Consider the following 17,433-nt stretch of genomic DNA (forward strand, 5'->3'; position numbering starts at 1 on the left):
CATACATACATATATTTAAATAATATAATGTTTACATATATTTAATTTATAATACATTAAAATAGTACAATATTTATAGAATTTATAAATTCCAAAAAGTTTCACATTTTACTTTTGGATTTCAGCCCAATGTATCTACAATTTTGAATTCCCACACAATCATGACATTCATAATTATGCCAACATGTGCATGATTTCTCCATCTGATGTATCAAACCTTGAGCAGCAGTTTGCAGATCTCATATTTGCCCTTGGCTGCAGCTTCATGTAGTGGTGTGAACTTCCAAAGGTCCGCCACGTTCACAGACGCTCCATGTCTCACCAGTAACTCTGCCACCTCGTAGTGACCGTACGAACACGCGTTGTGCAAAGGAACCAGACCACTGATAAAGAAAGAGAACAAGTGAAAATCAGACAATTCAGACACAGTGCAACGATAGTCACGCTACTTCCAATGAAGATGATCGTACCCTTTATCTTTAGCGTGCACGTCGGCCCCATGATGCAACAGGTATTCCACCACAGCCACACGGTTGTAGCCTGCAGCAAAATGCAGCGGGGTGGAGTGGCGGCCCTCCAGGTCACGGCAGTTCACATTTTGAGGGGAGCACAGTTGCTATGGAAGATACACAAACAAACTGGCATCAAATGAATAAATATTTATTGATTTCCTGATTTGAAATCTTTAGAACAGATTAAGTCCCATATCATCATTAAATGTCTAATTTTATGTCACATTGCAAAAGTGAAATAGATTTGGACCATGCTGACTTTAAAGGTGGGGTAAGCGATTTCTGGTAGCCAATGTTGACATTTGAAATCACCAAAACAAACACGCCCCTACCCCAAAAGGGTGTGACATGACAAATTCCCGACAGAAAACTGCTGCTGCCTTCTATTTATGACGTATTGACACAAATTTCAAATGATTTTCAACGGCCGCTTTATCGCGTCCAGTGTACTAGACAGACTTTAGCTGTTGCGGTGCAGACACTCGCAGGCCTTCCGCTCCTTGAGTTCTCTCCAGCGCTGGAAAGCTGATCCGATATTTACACGGGTCCTACTTCTTTCCTTAAGCCTTCTTTTATTCCACAGACGTTTTCCTCTTTTGTCTTTTTTATTCGCCATCTCTATCTTTCTGTCGCTCGGCTCGCTAATGTCCGTCCTGTGCACTGAACGCTCTCTCCTCCACATCATGAGGAGGACACGCCCCTTACTACTGATTGGCTACAAGTTTGTTTCGCTAGTCGGCCCGAATCAGTTTTCTAAAGCGTTTTTGAAAAATCGCTTACCCCACCTTTAAACTTGGTAAACTCTGAAACGGTTATTTACCTTCACTGTATCAAGGTCTCCGGCTTTAGCAGCCTCGAGGAAGCGGTAATCCACATCCGAATTACGAGGAGGAATGTTCTCTGGAGAAATAAATGCAGAAAAATCATAAATTCAGGACATCGTGCTGTTAGGATAAATGGACAGTTAATTCATTAATCACACTGCAATAAGACTCAGAGTAATAGATGTGATACTGTAATAGTACCATTGAGTATTTGCTGTACGGCTTCATTGCCCATCTGTGACGCAGTGAAGCCCTGCAGTGAAACGATTGACGGGTCGGCTCCGTAACTCAGCAATTGTCTGCAAGTCTGGATGTGACCGGCGAGGGCCGCCCTGTGCAGGGCTGTCTGTCCCAGTGTGTCCACAGCGTTCACCTAAACACACGCACAAAGGTTTATTATAAAGGGAACTTTGGGTTTAGTAAGAAGATCAAGAATATGAAGCAGCACAACTGTTTTCAACACTGATAATTATAAGAAATGTTTCTCGAGCAGCAAATCAGCATATTAGAATGATTTCTGAAGGATCATGTGACACTGAAGACTGGAGTAATGATGCTGAAAATTCAGCTTTGCATCTCAGGAATATATTATATTTGAAAACATATTTAAATACAGTTTTAGTAAATTAACTATTTTAATTTGCAATAATAATTCACAATATTACAGTTTTTACTGTATTTTGATCAAATAAAATGTTTCTTTATTTCTTTAACTTTTATTCATATTCTGAATGGATTATGCACAAGAAAGCATGCAAATAGCGCTCCCTTAAAAATCACTGAACTGTCACTCGTTACAGTTTATCGCATTATCAGAAAATTCCGTTATATTCAATGAATCTCTCTACACTGCACAAGAAATATTTTATTTACATCGTGTCTAGACTTTGTTTGTTATAATCAGAGGATAAGCTTGCAGAATTCAGGACTGAAAAAAACAAACACGGAGAGACAGATACGCACTGGAGTCTGTTGTGAGGTGGCTGCCACTTACTTTCATTTTGTTGTTTATGTTTATTTGTTTTAAGAAGTTACGTTAGCCGGTTCCCGTCTCCTTCTTTCCGGAGTCTTGAACTTTGTTAAATACATATATACATTTTCCTTAAATCATCCTGGCGACCCATCTTTAAGCCTCGGGTGGGTCGCAAGCCAGGGTTTGAAAACCACTAGTATAGCACAATATATAACAATTTGAATTGATCACTGTTTTATCATTTACAAATTGATTTATTAAAAAAGATGCCCTGGAGTCTTGCATAATATTCGATGTAGGGTCCAAGAGATAATATAACAGGCTTTAAATATAGACAAAGATGAAGGTAGCTGCCTAAGTAGATGACACATAGCAAATTGGCTCATTATCTCCTAAAACAGAGCTCATAATGAATTAGTTCCATGCAGCGCGGCGTGAACTGCCACAGGTCCATAGCGTTAACGCACGCCCCGTGCTGCGAGCGAGACAAACAGGAAAGCATCAATCATGTGTATTATTGTAACTAATAATCAAAACAATAAAGCACCTGTGGTTATATCAGTGATGGGGGAGCGAATACATTGTGATCAGTAAGTATTGGCTGGATTGTTTTCTTTACCTTCAGCAGGAGCTCTGTGACCTCATAGTGACCATAAGAGCATGCATTATGCAGAGGAACTAGACCACTGATAGAGAGAGAGTGAGAGAGCAAAACAACATTTCAGAATTATTCAAAAGATCATGATTAAAGCATTTAAACCAGCATGAAATCAATAACAGCCATCTTTCCTAATAATTATTGCTGATTAAAAGGATATACATCTTTGAAAAAAAATTATCTTAATAACCTCAGTTTTAACAGTAGTGTATATATAATATTATATATATAATAAAACAATTAATAAAAAAAACTCGTATAACAATATATGCATGCTATACAAAAAAAAAAAAAAAAAGTTATTAAATATCCTAATGGGTACCAGCCTATCATTTACTTCTTAGAATATAATTTTTGACTCGTATCACATTATGGAAGTAAAAATAGCAATTAATAGAAGCATTCCATGTTGACTTACATACTGGACACTAAATGTTAAAGAGAGACAGTAAGTCGTAGATATTCCTCACCCTTTGTCTTTGGCATGGACATCAGCACCGTACTGCAGCAGCAGCTGCACTATACGCACTCGATTATACCCAGCGGCCAGGTGAAGAGGAGTGGACTGCAAAAGAACCAGAGAAATATTAATAACATGTCTGAATACAATCAAGTGATCATCAATAATACAAGTGCTTGTTGCAAAAACCCAACCTCGAATAATTATGTAAACCTGCTTGGTTTACATAATTTATTATGTAAATCACTACAACGGCTAACTTTTTATGCAGTGAGCTGTTCTGTGTAATGCATTTCGCTTTTGAAACTACGTTCTTGAGGTTTTTGTGATACAAATGAAGAAGTGGTACCTGTTCTAGCATCCACAATAATTATAAATATATGGACTTAAATAAACATCGTAAAGAACATGTAAAGGCCTACTCACACCAAAAACAAAGCAAAAATGGAACAAATTACAGAAGAAAGGTGTATTTGACTTTTTACACATGTACAGTTAAAGGGATAGTTCACCCAAAAATTTTAATTTGATGTTTATCGGCTTACCCCCAGGGCATCCAGAGATTTTTAAGTCAAACCGTTGCAGTCTGTCAGTCCTATAATGTCAGTGGATGGGAATCACGGCTTTGAGAGTCAAAAAAACATACACAAACAAAACCAAATTACAGGAGCATCTCAATAAATTAGAATGTTGTGGAAAAGTTAATTTATTTCAGTAATTCAACTCAAATTGTGAAGCTCATGTATTAAATAAATTCAATGCACACAGACTGAAGTAGTTTAAGTCTTTGGTTCTTTTAATTGTGATGATTTTGGCTCACATTTAACAAAAACCCACCAATTCACTATCTCAACAAATTAGAATACTTCATAAGACCAATAAAAAAATTTTTTTTAGTGAATTGTTGGCCTTCTGGAAAGTATGTCCATTTACTGTACATGTACTCAATACTTGATAGGGGCTCCTTTTGCTTTAATTACTGCCCCAATTCGGCACCTATCTCTCAAATGGACCATTCACACTATCTATAATCTCAATTGGGAGAAGATCTGCCATAAAGCAAGAAGAAGAAGACGACGCCTCACGTGCAGGCTGAAGAAGAAGACGCGTCACGCGCAGGCTGAAGAAGAAGACGCGAACGCGCTCAGGGCAGTTCAGACATTGCGGTGAAAATCAGAGGTAGGATGTTGTATTGCATTTATTATACATTTAAATAAGACTTTCAGCCTACTTATTCGGAAGTGTTGTAAAAATGATATTCAGTATGTCATACTTGTTTAGTTAGTTGCTTTCTTTCCTCATTTTTTAAGATTTTAATGCCACTTAGTTCTTTTATAGCTTCTCAACATTTGTTTTTTTACATGCCTTAAAAAGGTGAAAAAGTCAGTGTCTCTACCCATAATCCTTAAGACAGACCCACCAATCAGAGAAAATCAATGGTACCAAGGAATTAGAAATAGATGCAAAAGAGCTCAGCGCCAACCACAAACTCCCATAAAGCATTGCAAATGACAAAAGTCTGTTTCCAATGATATTTTGCATTAAAAATGTAGCCTATTGGTTTTACACAAAGCCAACAGGTTTATACTGTACCATCATTTTTAATTAAATTACATCATTTGCATTGCTTCAAGTGCACAGACCAGCAAGTTTGTAATGCTCCTGTAAGAGTGGTTGGTTTGGTTTACGGCTTCAAATTCTTTATTGAAACATTCATTGAAATTCATTTGGAGAAAATGGGAAACTTTCTCTAAACATTAAAAACGGTCACTGTTGTCAACTATTGCCTCTTGGTGCAAGTAGGCCTTTATATCTGCGATCTCTCTGAACAACTGATGAATCTGGCTTGAGCTCGATCACTTTAGAAGAGATGATAAGTGACTCAAACCACTAGTAACTTAAAATAGCCTAAGTTACAAATTCGTTCACAGTTCATGCAGTGAAAATGAAGAAATAATGGTGACATGCCTATATGACAGTCTGAACACAACCACAGCAAAACAATCAGCACGACAACCAATCTCAACGCAGCCATTTAGTAATGAAGATCTGCCTCAAAAGAATGATGCATTGTCTGAGAGAATTCTATTATTCAGTGCAGGATGGAAAGGCAACATTCATGTTCATGTCACTATTATGAGGTCTGAAGTAGTACGGCACAGGCAATGGGCAACAGTGCAACGCTTCTAGCATACACACAATGGATCTAAACAGGACAGGATGTCAAAGAGAAATCACCACGTTCGTGGAGAGCATGCGTGCTGATCACAACAAATCAAACAAATGGATTGAAGAACGTGAGGCGATGCATGGATGCGGAGGAAACATGGTGGAGTTCTTGCAAAGGCAGACAATTTAGAAAAGTATTGTAAAAAAGTTAAATAAAGACTTTAAAGAAAGAGGCAAATGAAAGCCTTGTTTTCAGAACCTGCAGGAGTCAACGAAACGTTAGCTGAGCTATTGGTTGATTGATGGATTGTGACCAGCAGAAAATAAGGCAGGTTTCTGTGCGTTTTAAGTGTGAACCAGCGTATGGATGGATTTTTTTAGGGACAAAAATTGAAAGGAAAAATAAATAATAAAATCACAGAAGACCAAATAAAACTAATTTCTGTTTCACAAAATAAACTTACCAGCATTTTTTGAGATGTTGACTGAATGTCGCCAGAACAAAAAACAAAACAAAACAAAAAATTAGCTATTAACTAACATATTATCCATCAAAGCCGACTGTGGTGCTTGAAGCCTAATAATTCAACAGCATCCTATCTTAAATTACTAAAAAAAAATCTATAGCTACTTTATTTCTGTGAAAGACACAGGATGATAAATGCCGATTTGACATTATAAATGGCCAAAGCCTAATAATTCAACAGCATCCTATCTTAAAATTACTAAAAAAAAATCTACAGCTACTTTATTTCTGTGAAAGACACAGGATGATAAATGCCGATTTGACATTATAAATGGCCAATATAACACTAATAAATTACCGTTCAAAAGTCTGTGAGATTTTTTTATGTCTTTTACACTCACCAAGGCTGCAAGTATTTGATCAAAAATGCAGTAAAAAAAGAAATATTATTACAACCTAAAGTAACTATTTTGTATTTGAATATATTTCAAAATGTCATTTATTACAGTGATGCATGCTGTATTTTTCACATCTTTCAGGCTTCAATGTCACATGATCCTTCATGAATCATTCTAGTATTTGCTGCTCAAGAAACCTTTTTTATTATTACCAGCATTGAAAAAGTTGTGCCGCTTAATATTTTTGTGGATACATTGTGTTATCTTTCACTTTGATGAATATAAAATTGCAAAGAACAGAATTTATTTGAAATAGAAATCTTTTGTAACATTATAAATATCTTTACTGTCACTTTTGATCAATTTAATGCATCTTCGGTAAATAAAAGTATTAATTTCTTAAAAATCCCAAACTTTTGAATGGCACATATACACACAATTTCATTTTCAACATCATTTTATACAATATTTCCTCAATGTTCTATACAAAACAAATGACAGCATATACGTTTATCATATCGGTGCATCCCTTTGGCCAATAAACATTTTCTATGCTCATGTACTGCGCTCAAAAACAATACCACGCAGTATATATACAAGTTTAGTTTTTTTTTGCAAATAAACTCTGGCTGCAAAACAAAACGTCAGCGCATCAGGGATATTTCTACATTTACAATGTCAAATACTCACGTCTATGTAAAGTACATTCAAGCGTGCATTATGCTCAGTGATCAGCTATTTACATTTACACATTTAGTGAATGCTTTTATCCAAAGCAACCTACAAAAGAGGAAAAAAGCAATTTATCAAACTAGTGTGCGCTGTATTCCACTTAAAACGCTACTCTCAAAATACCAGTCAAAATTACATCATTATACAAAACACCAGCATCAACATGAGTATCAGAGGGTACAAAAATGAAAGTAGCAACAAAACTCAGCCTCTAAAAAATAATAATAAAAGCCTACATCACTGTACTGCAGCATGAGTTACAGTACATAACCCCAAATCCATTACAAGACAAACAGGAGACAATCCCACAATGAACTCATTCCTAAAAAGCCCTTCTGATATAAAGACACAGAGGTCTGGAGGGAGGAAGTGACCTGAAATGATCAGGGATGACAGAGGATTTGAGGGGAAATCAAGGTCCTGTTATTATGTTGTGACTAGAGGAAGAAATGGATCAAAAAAAGCTTTGGCCTAAAACTTCATGAAGGTCAGACGTGCATCCAATAGGCATCAAAAGATCAACTGAAATCCCTTATAAAAATGACTGACATCCAAAAGCAGCCCAGACTGAACAAAGGGGCAGTGTAACCTCAAAACAAACATTATAAAACGACATCAACCATATATCCAAACTTAAACTCATCATGGGTAAAACTAGGTCAGCGCTGTTTACTCTAAACACAGTATTACTGAAAGAAAAAACTCAAACAAGGGGATTTGGGATTGTCTTGACCTACATCTATTTATTCAACCAATTAAATACATGAAATCACATCCTGTGTTTGATTAGAGCTTGAGTTTAGAAACAACATCTGACATACTTTCTAAAACAGTCATATTTGGCATTTACAGATATGTCAAATATTAAAGGCAACATTATGGAACATTTTGAAGATTAAATGAAGTAATTCTGATCTGTGTTACCTTGCGCCCATCGCTGGCGTGACAGTTGACGTTAAGTGGGGTCAAAAGTGCCATCAACTTTTCCTCATTTCCGCTCCTAAGGTTTTCAAAAAAGAGGAAGACAAACATTGTTAGGAACGGCAACTTAGAGAAAAGACATTTCTGGATGAGTGACATTAAGTCAAAAAATAAACGGCAATATCTTTTAAAATAAAAGAGTTCAATGCACAATGTAAAGTTAATGTAAGTTTCTTTTTACTCTATTTATTGCTAGCAGCAATACATGGGACTGTTTTGTGAGCAGCTATTAAAGGATGGTGCAGTGGCAATTATATTGGACTATAGGGCTGTCAAAATGACTGAAAAACTAAATTCAAATTTTCCACTTAAAAATTATCAAAATTCGAATTATATTCGAATTTAAAAGGCATAATTTCAGTTGGGGGGAAAAAAAGCTTTTGGCTTCTCTCCTGAGGCCACAAGAGGGCGTATCGAGCAAAATATTATGCACGTTTCTTCAAAGCGTAATTAAATAACACGACTATCTTTGAGCTAGAAAATGTGATAAATATGTCTGTAAACAACATCTTCGACACACTGATGCTCTCGTTTTCCGCTATATATTGAATGAACAACGTAGCAGCGCTGCATCTAGTGGGTTCAACTGGATAGGCTAACAAAAGCATTAAAGGGGTCATATGATGCTGCTAAAAAGAACATTATTTTGCCAATCCGGCGATCCACGGCACTAAGTTGATGTATTCCCTCAGCGACCAGCACAGATCAGCTCTAGGCATGACGAAGCGGATATCGTCCTCTTTTGGAAGATCAAACAAAGTAGTTTCGCTTTCACAACGAAAAACACAGCGGCCTAGCGTGAGCGAAAGCCCCGGCTTATCCTGAGCTGAAACCGGGCAAGAGTGAGCTGAGGCGGCGGTCGAGAACGGCGGTCCCGGCGAAGGAGCGGTGAAAACGGTGAGGGCCGATCCGGCGATCCACAGCACTAAGTTGATGTATTTCCTCAGCGACCAGCACGGATCAGCTCTAGGCATGACGAAGCGGATATCGTCCTCTTTTGGAAGACCAAACAAAGTAGCTTCGCTTTCACAACGAAGCACACAGCGTCTTCACGACATGGCGGCAGCGGCAACAATACTACAGTGAGAATAAAAGTTACGCCTTCTTTCTTTGCGTGAACATTTGGGCGGCGTTATGCAAATCTTCCCACATAGTGAGGTAGATATGTGGGGGCGTGTTCGAACGAGCCGTTTTAGGTAGGTGTGGCTAACTCTTAACTTTTATAAAGAATATCTCTTTGGATTTGAGACTTTAGTCTTTGCAACTTTACAGATCTTCTTTATGCACCAAGAGCTTGTAACACTCTAAAGAGAAAGGAAAAAATGAAATCGCATCATATGACCCCTTTAAAATGCAATGACACTTACATTGTCGTCGCATTTCGTGCGCCACTGATAAGGCTGCCTGACGCAGACCTAAAATTCGAATGCAACGTTTTTGCATTCGAATGTGGATTTTTTTTTTTTAATTCGACGAATATTCGAAAAAAAATTTGACAGCCCTATTGGACTATACTGCTACTCATTTCAGAATTTTATTCAGAGGCGCAAAGGTATCAAAAATATATAATTTGGTGCATATAATTTATATGGCCAAAAAATAAGATGAAATTCTGCAATGTAAATCAATGAGATCTTCATAACAATTTAGAAGATAGCTTACATAAAAAGCATATAAATGTCAGTCGTAACTCTGTATCTTCCAATAATATGTCTTTGCAAGATGATACTTAAATTTTTAGTTTTATGTTCCAAGCTTTGTAGTTTGTATTATGAGGCAAAACAATGCAATGCAATACAAAGAAGATTGAGAGATGAACAAATAAACATTCCTCAAAAGTCTAAATTGGTACTCACATTTTAACATGATTTTTCCAAAAATTGATGTATGGATAATCAAGTAAACCTACGTTGGTTCAGTCCAGTAAGTTTTCATCTTAAAATATTACTAACAGTATAAAAGTTATTCTTACATTTACTTTATAAAATACTTCCCCTGTCCAATACACATTTATATACCAAGTGGCAAAAATGTCTCATTCTGATATTCTTGGGATTTCCGTTCTGTTCCGATGTCAGAGTGTTCGAAACATTAATATACAACTATGCCAGGTTGTGTGTAGCACCTACGGCTCTGCACATTCTTCCCAAAAGGACTCCAGCATAAGAAACAAGCGGCTGAGGAATTCAAACAAACATCCAAACCCCCCTCAAAACCAATGTATTTTAGCAATACATTGATATTAAATTATTATAGCATGCCAAAAGCTCACCTCGCTGCCTCCAACAGTTCATCCTTCTTATATTCACCTGATAAATAAAAAAAGACAGCAGGTGTCAGACAGACTTGATTTGCAAGATTCATTAATGTGTGTGGATATTTTTAGTGTGGCTGTGTTCAGACTGGAATACTAACATTCTGCTTAGCATGCAGTACCTCTTTTAAATAGTACGTGAAATGGTATGCAGGATGCAACGTTTCAAACAGAAGGCTGTTACATTAACCTCACTATATTTAATTTGGTGAGTGGCACAGAGTTGGCATTTTAATCCAACTCTGTGTGCAAATATTTAAACATGAAGCTGTCCGATCAATTAATGTACCATGGAAATGTGGCTGTAAATGGCCTTAGTTTCATTTTTCAGCACTCACACAGCATGCTCTGTCTGTATTGGCATACTGCATACTACAAAAACATATTCAGTGTGCCTTTACATGTCTGCTCATCAGATTGTGTGTGCTGTTAATGACTGTAAAGCAGATATGTATATGTATGTATGTATGTATGTATGTGTGTGTGTGTGTGTGTGTGTCTCACCGGTGAGGACGGTCTGCAATGCTACTGTTCAAAAGTGTCCTTGAAAGGCAGTATCCATGGATACCTTTTAAACAGCCCCCTTCCACTGGCTGGCCATCACACTTCACTGCCCTCTGAATATGCTCTACACAAAGATCACACGCTCATGTGGACACGTACACACACACTTGAGGCATGCCAAGCCACTGAAATCCCTGCAGATGCATTATTGATTCACTATATCTCAGCTTTCAATACTCATTTTAGGGGTTTATGAGGAAAAGAGAAAAAGTCTAAAGTTTGTGAGCAGCAGCAAAGAGAAACTTTGATGTTTCTTTTTATTTTCACCTAAATCACGAGACAAATCTCTTCATAGGGTCCTGATGGGAAAGCACTAAGCACACACTATAAATGCCCAGTGGTCCTTTAATATGGGAGAATGTCAAACAGCTGTAATAGTACTGGCTATCTTGAAACACACATTAATTGGGGATATGCATTTAAAGACAAACATTTAAGGCAAATCAATTTTTACTTTATAAAAATTCTGGTAATGTAAAAACAAGTACACTCACATGAGATGAAGATTGAAGTCGTCAGTTGCCTAATAAAAGCTAGCCTATTTAACGTACATGGAGCGACACTTACTGTAATAGGTGCTGCCTGCCATGTTAATATCACATGACAAGGCGAAAATAATCGCCATTTTGAACCGGTTCTTTTCAGTGAACCGTTTAAACTAAATCGGGCTGAATCGATGTGTTAGAGACTGCGACTCGAATAGGAGTTGCATGATACTAATCTTAGTGATGTTTGCTTTCAATACATTTTCTTTGAAGTTTACAGCTCCAATTCGGAAACCGGATCCGATCGTAGTTCTGGAGTTCACGAGCGAGAACCACATCGGGCATGAATCGAAGTTATTGACGGGCAAGTTCGATTCACTGCTTCACGAAGATTCGAAACCTTACGGATCTTGTGTTTTGAATCAGTGCATATGTATGTATGTGTGTGTGTGTGTGTGTGTGTCTCACCGGTGAGGACGGTCTTAGCAGAAGGGTCTGCCAGGTCCAGAGCTGATTTGCCGTCAGTGTTTCTGATGTTCGGATCAGCGCCGTGCTGGAGCAACACTGTAAGAAACAGAAGCAAGCAATACGGTCACTGATACTAAAAGTTGATAATGTTGTATGTTGTGGTTGATAAGTATAATTATCAACACTGTTTTTCCACCTAAAGCGGTCATACTAGCTCTGCAGTTTTAGCACAGTTAGCAATCAAAACACTTACATGCATAGCAGAAAACTTTAAATGTTTAATTTTAAATGCTGAAATTTACAAATTAACTAAGATTAACAAATGCTGCAGAAGTATTGTTCATTGTTCGTTCATGTTTCCTAGTGTAATTAATTACTGTTATTATACACCTATAATAACCTTAGAAAGTGTTCGTTTTTTCTTTCTTCTTTAAACACAAAACAAGATGTTTAGCCGAATGTTAATGATAGTCATAAAAAGCACCACTCTACATCAGCTTTAATAACTATCTGTCATTAGTTAGCTAATCTAAATGGTCCTGCAGTGCGACAGATACATTTTTTAAGTGTGAATAATCCATACAGTCTCTCAATTAATATGAGATCATAAAAACTGCATGCTTATTATTACTAATGCTGAAAACCTCTTGTTATGTGGTAGGAACCACACCGCTGGACTGAACATGGGTAATGTTTATGTGAATTGACATCGGTTTAATTAATAGCAGGAGCTACAATGTATCAACTTAACTTTTTAAGCTTGTAAAGGTCTTATTTACTTGTTTTTTTCGGATTCCTGGTTTATATTAAAATACAAAAAAAAAAAATTTTTCCATATGAAAATTTTTGTTTTCAATATCAGATTAATCAGTACAAAAATAATAATATTGACCAATAATGATATATCACCAATATACTGCACATAAGTCACTCTCCACACTCGCGAAATAACTCTGAAGAAATAGTTTTAAACAAAGTAACACACCGAATTCGGACAAACCCATTCATCATGTTACTAATGCAAACCTCAGAGATTCTGTCCGTTTTCTCACTCAGACTCACACACACAGAGTACTGTCTCAGCACAGGGGTATTCAGCAGCGCTCTATGACATCAGGGCGCAGGAGAAAAATACTGCAGGACAACAACATTACTATCACAACACTGCAACAAGCTGGAACGCCACATCAGCTCTCTAGACAACGGCTGCAACTCCACACAATGTGGACTGTGACTCATTAGACTTGATTCACTGCCTCACTGTTAGGGATGAACCGAACGATATATTGGTGCCCATCAGAATTTGTCTTTATTAAAGCTGTTTTAATGATCAGAAATGGTCTGATTGGACTATAATTGGAAACAGATGAAATGATAACATTTCTCAAATGAATCCATACCAATGCACACGTCTATTTTGCCCTTGATGGCGGCCTCGTGCAGAGGTGTGTAGTTCCAGTTGTCACGTGCGTTGGGGTCTGCACCGCTACACAGCAGCAGGCTGACCACCTCCGCGTGCCCGAACGAGCAGGCGTTATGGAGCGGGATCAGACCGCCGTCGTCGCGGGAATGCACGTTTGCTCCGGTCTGCAGGAGATGCTCCACCACGTCCCTTCTGCCAAAGCCTGTCGAACATTGCATAGGACAAGCCGTTTAAAATGCAATACATCTAACATGATAAATTGAATGATAAAAGACATATCAGATCTTATTCATATCTGATCTAAAAATGTTATATTTGTGAAAGTGTAAGTTTTTGAAATGCCTCAACTATCGGATATATTTAATTTAAAGGCATAGTTCACCCAAAAATGAGTGAAAAATTTCCATGCCATTTCAAACCCGTTTGATTTTCTTTTTTGGTGAGACACAAAACAAAATATGTTAATGATGATACTGATAAAAAGCATCATTCTGAGTCTTTTATTCATCAACTTTAATAGCTAGCTGTCATTACTTAGCTAATTTCATGGTCCTGCAATGTGACAGACATATTTTAAGTGCAAATAATCCATATAGTCCCTCAATCATTATGAGATCATGAAGATCTCTCATTATGCAGAGGGTCCACACTGTAGGACTGAACATGGCTAATGTTTATTTGGAATGACGACCATTTAATTGACAGCAAAAGACAAAATGCTTGACTTTTTAAGCTTATAAATGTCTTTATTTAATTTTCTTTGAACTCCTGGTTAGCAAATCTTCAGATATACCTAAATAGAAATGGATTTAGTCAGTTCATATGACTCACAGAATGCACACTTATATTATAGGTTTTAAAAGCACACCCTAATTAGATAACACCAACATTTAATTTGTTTTCCTGTCCACAATGTTCATTTTAAATTTGATTTATGACTTATGATTTATGAAATTTAAACAGTTTGAATAGATATTGTTTACAGACAGGAAATTTAGTACTGTACAATTCAACTGTCAGCTTCGCATGAAAAATAATATTTTACTCATGTTGATTTGAACCAAATGAAACATGATGTAATGATATTCCATGACACACAACCACTACAGTCAACTTAAAATACATAATTTCTGTATGAAAACAACAAACTGTATATACGAATATATTCGTATACCTCCACTGAAAAATCTCATTCCTGTATAAATAAACTCCAAATCTAGTGGAACCAAAATCCACAAAGGAGACGTTTTGTTCTTTTATAAGGTCAAAAAAAAAAAAAAAACGGAATATATTTAGCAAATACATAAATACAGACCTGCAGCGAAATGCAGAGGGGTTGATTTTCGTCCGGCCATGTCTTTGGCGTTCACATTCACCGAGTCCACCAGCCTCTTCACCCGAGACACATCTCCGTTCCGACAGGCCTCGAACAGCTCTCTGAACGCCCCGCCGGCCCCGCACACTCCGTCCCCGGGACTGGCCGCCCCTGAGCCGGGGCTCTGGCTGCCTGCGGTCGCGCTGGAGCTAATGCTGCTGCAGCTGGAGCTGCCGAGCGCGGCCGCTGCTGTTGCTGGGGCGGGCCGGTCTGGGGAAGAGGCGGAGGAGGCCGCTGCGGACTCCATCGTGGCTCCGCCGCATTCCGCTGCGCCAGTGGCCGAGGGGCTCAATAAAGTCGTCGATTCGGGAATAATCGCGGACGGCAATTCCGGTGGGGGGGATGCGATAACGGCGTTCCGCGGAGACGGCTGCAGGCTGCTTTGTTGGTGCTGTGAGGATCGACGGGGCACCGCCATTTTCTCCACGAAACTCCGTCTGTCAACAATAACAGCTGGAACCGCTGCGCTTCCGCTCAGTGCGAGAAGGCTTCCGGTTGGAGGCTATGCGCTACTGTTTCTGTTAAATATTTTCGTTTCTTTCACTCCACATTTAAATTGATTTTAATGTCATTAAACTATGATACACAACTTCACATTTATGAAATTATAGGGACCGTGAATGAATACTATCTATCTATCTATCTGTCTGTCTGTCTGTCTGTCTATCTATCTGCTTATTTTAGTATCATTAAAATACTATTATAGTTTTTTTTTTATATATATATATTTTGAATTATAGTATTATCAGGTTTGTTGTTTTTCTCATATTTATTAGTTATTGTATCTATCTGTCTGTCTGTCTGTCTATCTATATATCTATCTATCTGTCTCTGTCTGTCTGTCTATCTATCTCTTTAGACCAGGTGCCTGACTTCACACTGAAACTGAAAACAATTTTACACCCAAAAGTTTGGCCCAGGGTGAAATGATCTGCTCCTCCACCTCTTTATATGACACACCCCTTTGTGGACATTCAAACTCTTCTGGTATATGGGGCCCTGTTGCTACGGAAACAACAACAAAAACCTCCACTGGCACTATAGGACAAGGTTGTTTGAGTGGACAGAAATGATATCTATGACATTTTAACAATACATATATTAGTTCAGGGCCTGCTTATGCTCTCTTGGTTGTTTTGGGTGTAAATGAACTTAAAGATTGTGAGTGTTTTGGTGCATTGTGTTATTAATATGTAGCTGGAGAGATGTCTGGTTCCTCTCGTGCTACAGAGACGGATGGGAATCAAGATTCCTATCTGAAGAGGTGAGTTAAGCTTATATACTACATTTCTAATACATTTAACAAAAAAAGGTTTTATTATAATGAAATATGGCAGACTGGTTGGTATCTGTGTTATAGAACGTTGGGATGCTGTGTTATAAATGATATAATTCGAGTATCCATTCACAGGTATTACAGAACCCTTCCAGAAGAGAAAAGATTGATGCTTGAAAAGTCTCTGATGGTACGTTACATTCATTAAAGAAATAGTTCACACAAACAAAAATGGAAATTGTTATTATTTGAATTGAATGAAAGTAGAAAGGAACTGAGACAGTCAAGTTATGCATTTAATTAATAATCATTTATGCATTTAGCAGACGCTTTTATCCAAAGCGACTTACAGTGCATTCAGGCTATACATTTTTTACCAGTATGTAAGTTGAGTTCTTAGGCATTTTATGAAAGTTTGTTCATTTTTGGAGAATAAATGAAGACATTTTCATTTTTGGATGAACTATTCTGATAACATTTTTTAAAAATAGGTATTGCAAATTATTTGAGAAATTATAACAAACGTGCTTTCTTCATGCAGAATGCAAATAATGACCAAGCGCACGTCAGTGGTCTTGGGAAGGGACGTGTTGGTGGTTCCAGACAAGGTAAGACGTCCAAATAAATAAAAAATCCAACTTTAACTTATCAGATGTGGGTAATGTTTATGTATTTTTCTGTGTGTGCAGTTCCTGGTCCAAAAAAAGGTACTAAACACAGGACTGGGGCAGATGCTGAAGATAATGAAGACAAAGAATCCAAAAAATCCTCCACGTGCATTATGTTATAACATTGCTTATCATACAGAAAATCATTAAGACTTACCTCACTGATAAACACTTGCCAGTCATAATCATTTCAGTGGATAGAACTTATTGGAAAATGCAAATTTAAATGCCATATTACCATATTGATTTTGTTGTATTAACAGTATTATTTTTATTCCTTAACATTGTTTAATATTTTTTCCCCCTCTATTTATTAAGGCGTTATGTGACAACTGATGATGACACTGTGTCACTTCATAAGTTCAGGTTTGAAAATAAACATTAGGCATGGAAAAAAGTATGAATCTATATTTTGGCCAGTTTAAAGCAATACTAAATGAGCATTTTGCAAAATTTCTGTGAAACGGGTTTGCAATAAACTTAAAACAGCACTAGCAGATTCAATGTAGACCACAGTCTGTATACTGTAATATGGTGCTGGATTCACACCAGCGCACAGGCAGAAAAACAATTTTACCCATAGTGCCTTTTGCAACTTTGACTGTTCACACAGAGAAAGTGTGCCAAGTATGAGCAAATGGTTCAGTTTAGTGTGTTGTAAAACACAGCTAGACAGCAACACCTCTA

At 37.4% G+C, this 17,433-nt stretch overlaps 1 protein-coding gene across 1 annotated transcript in view; it reads right to left on the bottom strand.

Moving 5' to 3' along the window:
* LOC107725073 (tankyrase-1-like) overlaps window positions 1-15,224 on the bottom strand; it is a 22,329-nt gene extending 7,105 nt beyond the window's left edge. The window contains exons 1-14 of the mRNA XM_016534214.1: window positions 14,743-15,224; window positions 13,405-13,629; window positions 12,005-12,100; window positions 10,446-10,482; window positions 8,117-8,192; window positions 6,061-6,081; window positions 3,438-3,532; window positions 2,929-2,995; window positions 2,709-2,784; window positions 2,254-2,264; window positions 1,538-1,709; window positions 1,333-1,412; window positions 471-616; window positions 218-383 (exon numbers count right to left, since the gene is read on the bottom strand). Of these exons, the coding sequence (XP_016389700.1) occupies window positions 218-383; window positions 471-616; window positions 1,333-1,412; window positions 1,538-1,709; window positions 2,254-2,264; window positions 2,709-2,784; window positions 2,929-2,995; window positions 3,438-3,532; window positions 6,061-6,081; window positions 8,117-8,192; window positions 10,446-10,482; window positions 12,005-12,100; window positions 13,405-13,629; window positions 14,743-15,220 (1,746 nt within the window). The 5' untranslated portion in view covers window positions 15,221-15,224. The remainder of the gene's footprint in view (window positions 1-217; window positions 384-470; window positions 617-1,332; window positions 1,413-1,537; window positions 1,710-2,253; window positions 2,265-2,708; window positions 2,785-2,928; window positions 2,996-3,437; window positions 3,533-6,060; window positions 6,082-8,116; window positions 8,193-10,445; window positions 10,483-12,004; window positions 12,101-13,404; window positions 13,630-14,742) is intronic.
* Window positions 15,225-17,433: the final 2,209 nt, after the last annotated feature.

This window comes from Sinocyclocheilus rhinocerous, unplaced genomic scaffold (genome assembly GCF_001515625.1).
Source record: "Sinocyclocheilus rhinocerous isolate Xijiao unplaced genomic scaffold, SAMN03320098_v1.1 scaffold1295, whole genome shotgun sequence".
Classification (NCBI taxonomy): Eukaryota; Metazoa; Chordata; class Actinopteri; order Cypriniformes; family Cyprinidae; genus Sinocyclocheilus; species Sinocyclocheilus rhinocerous.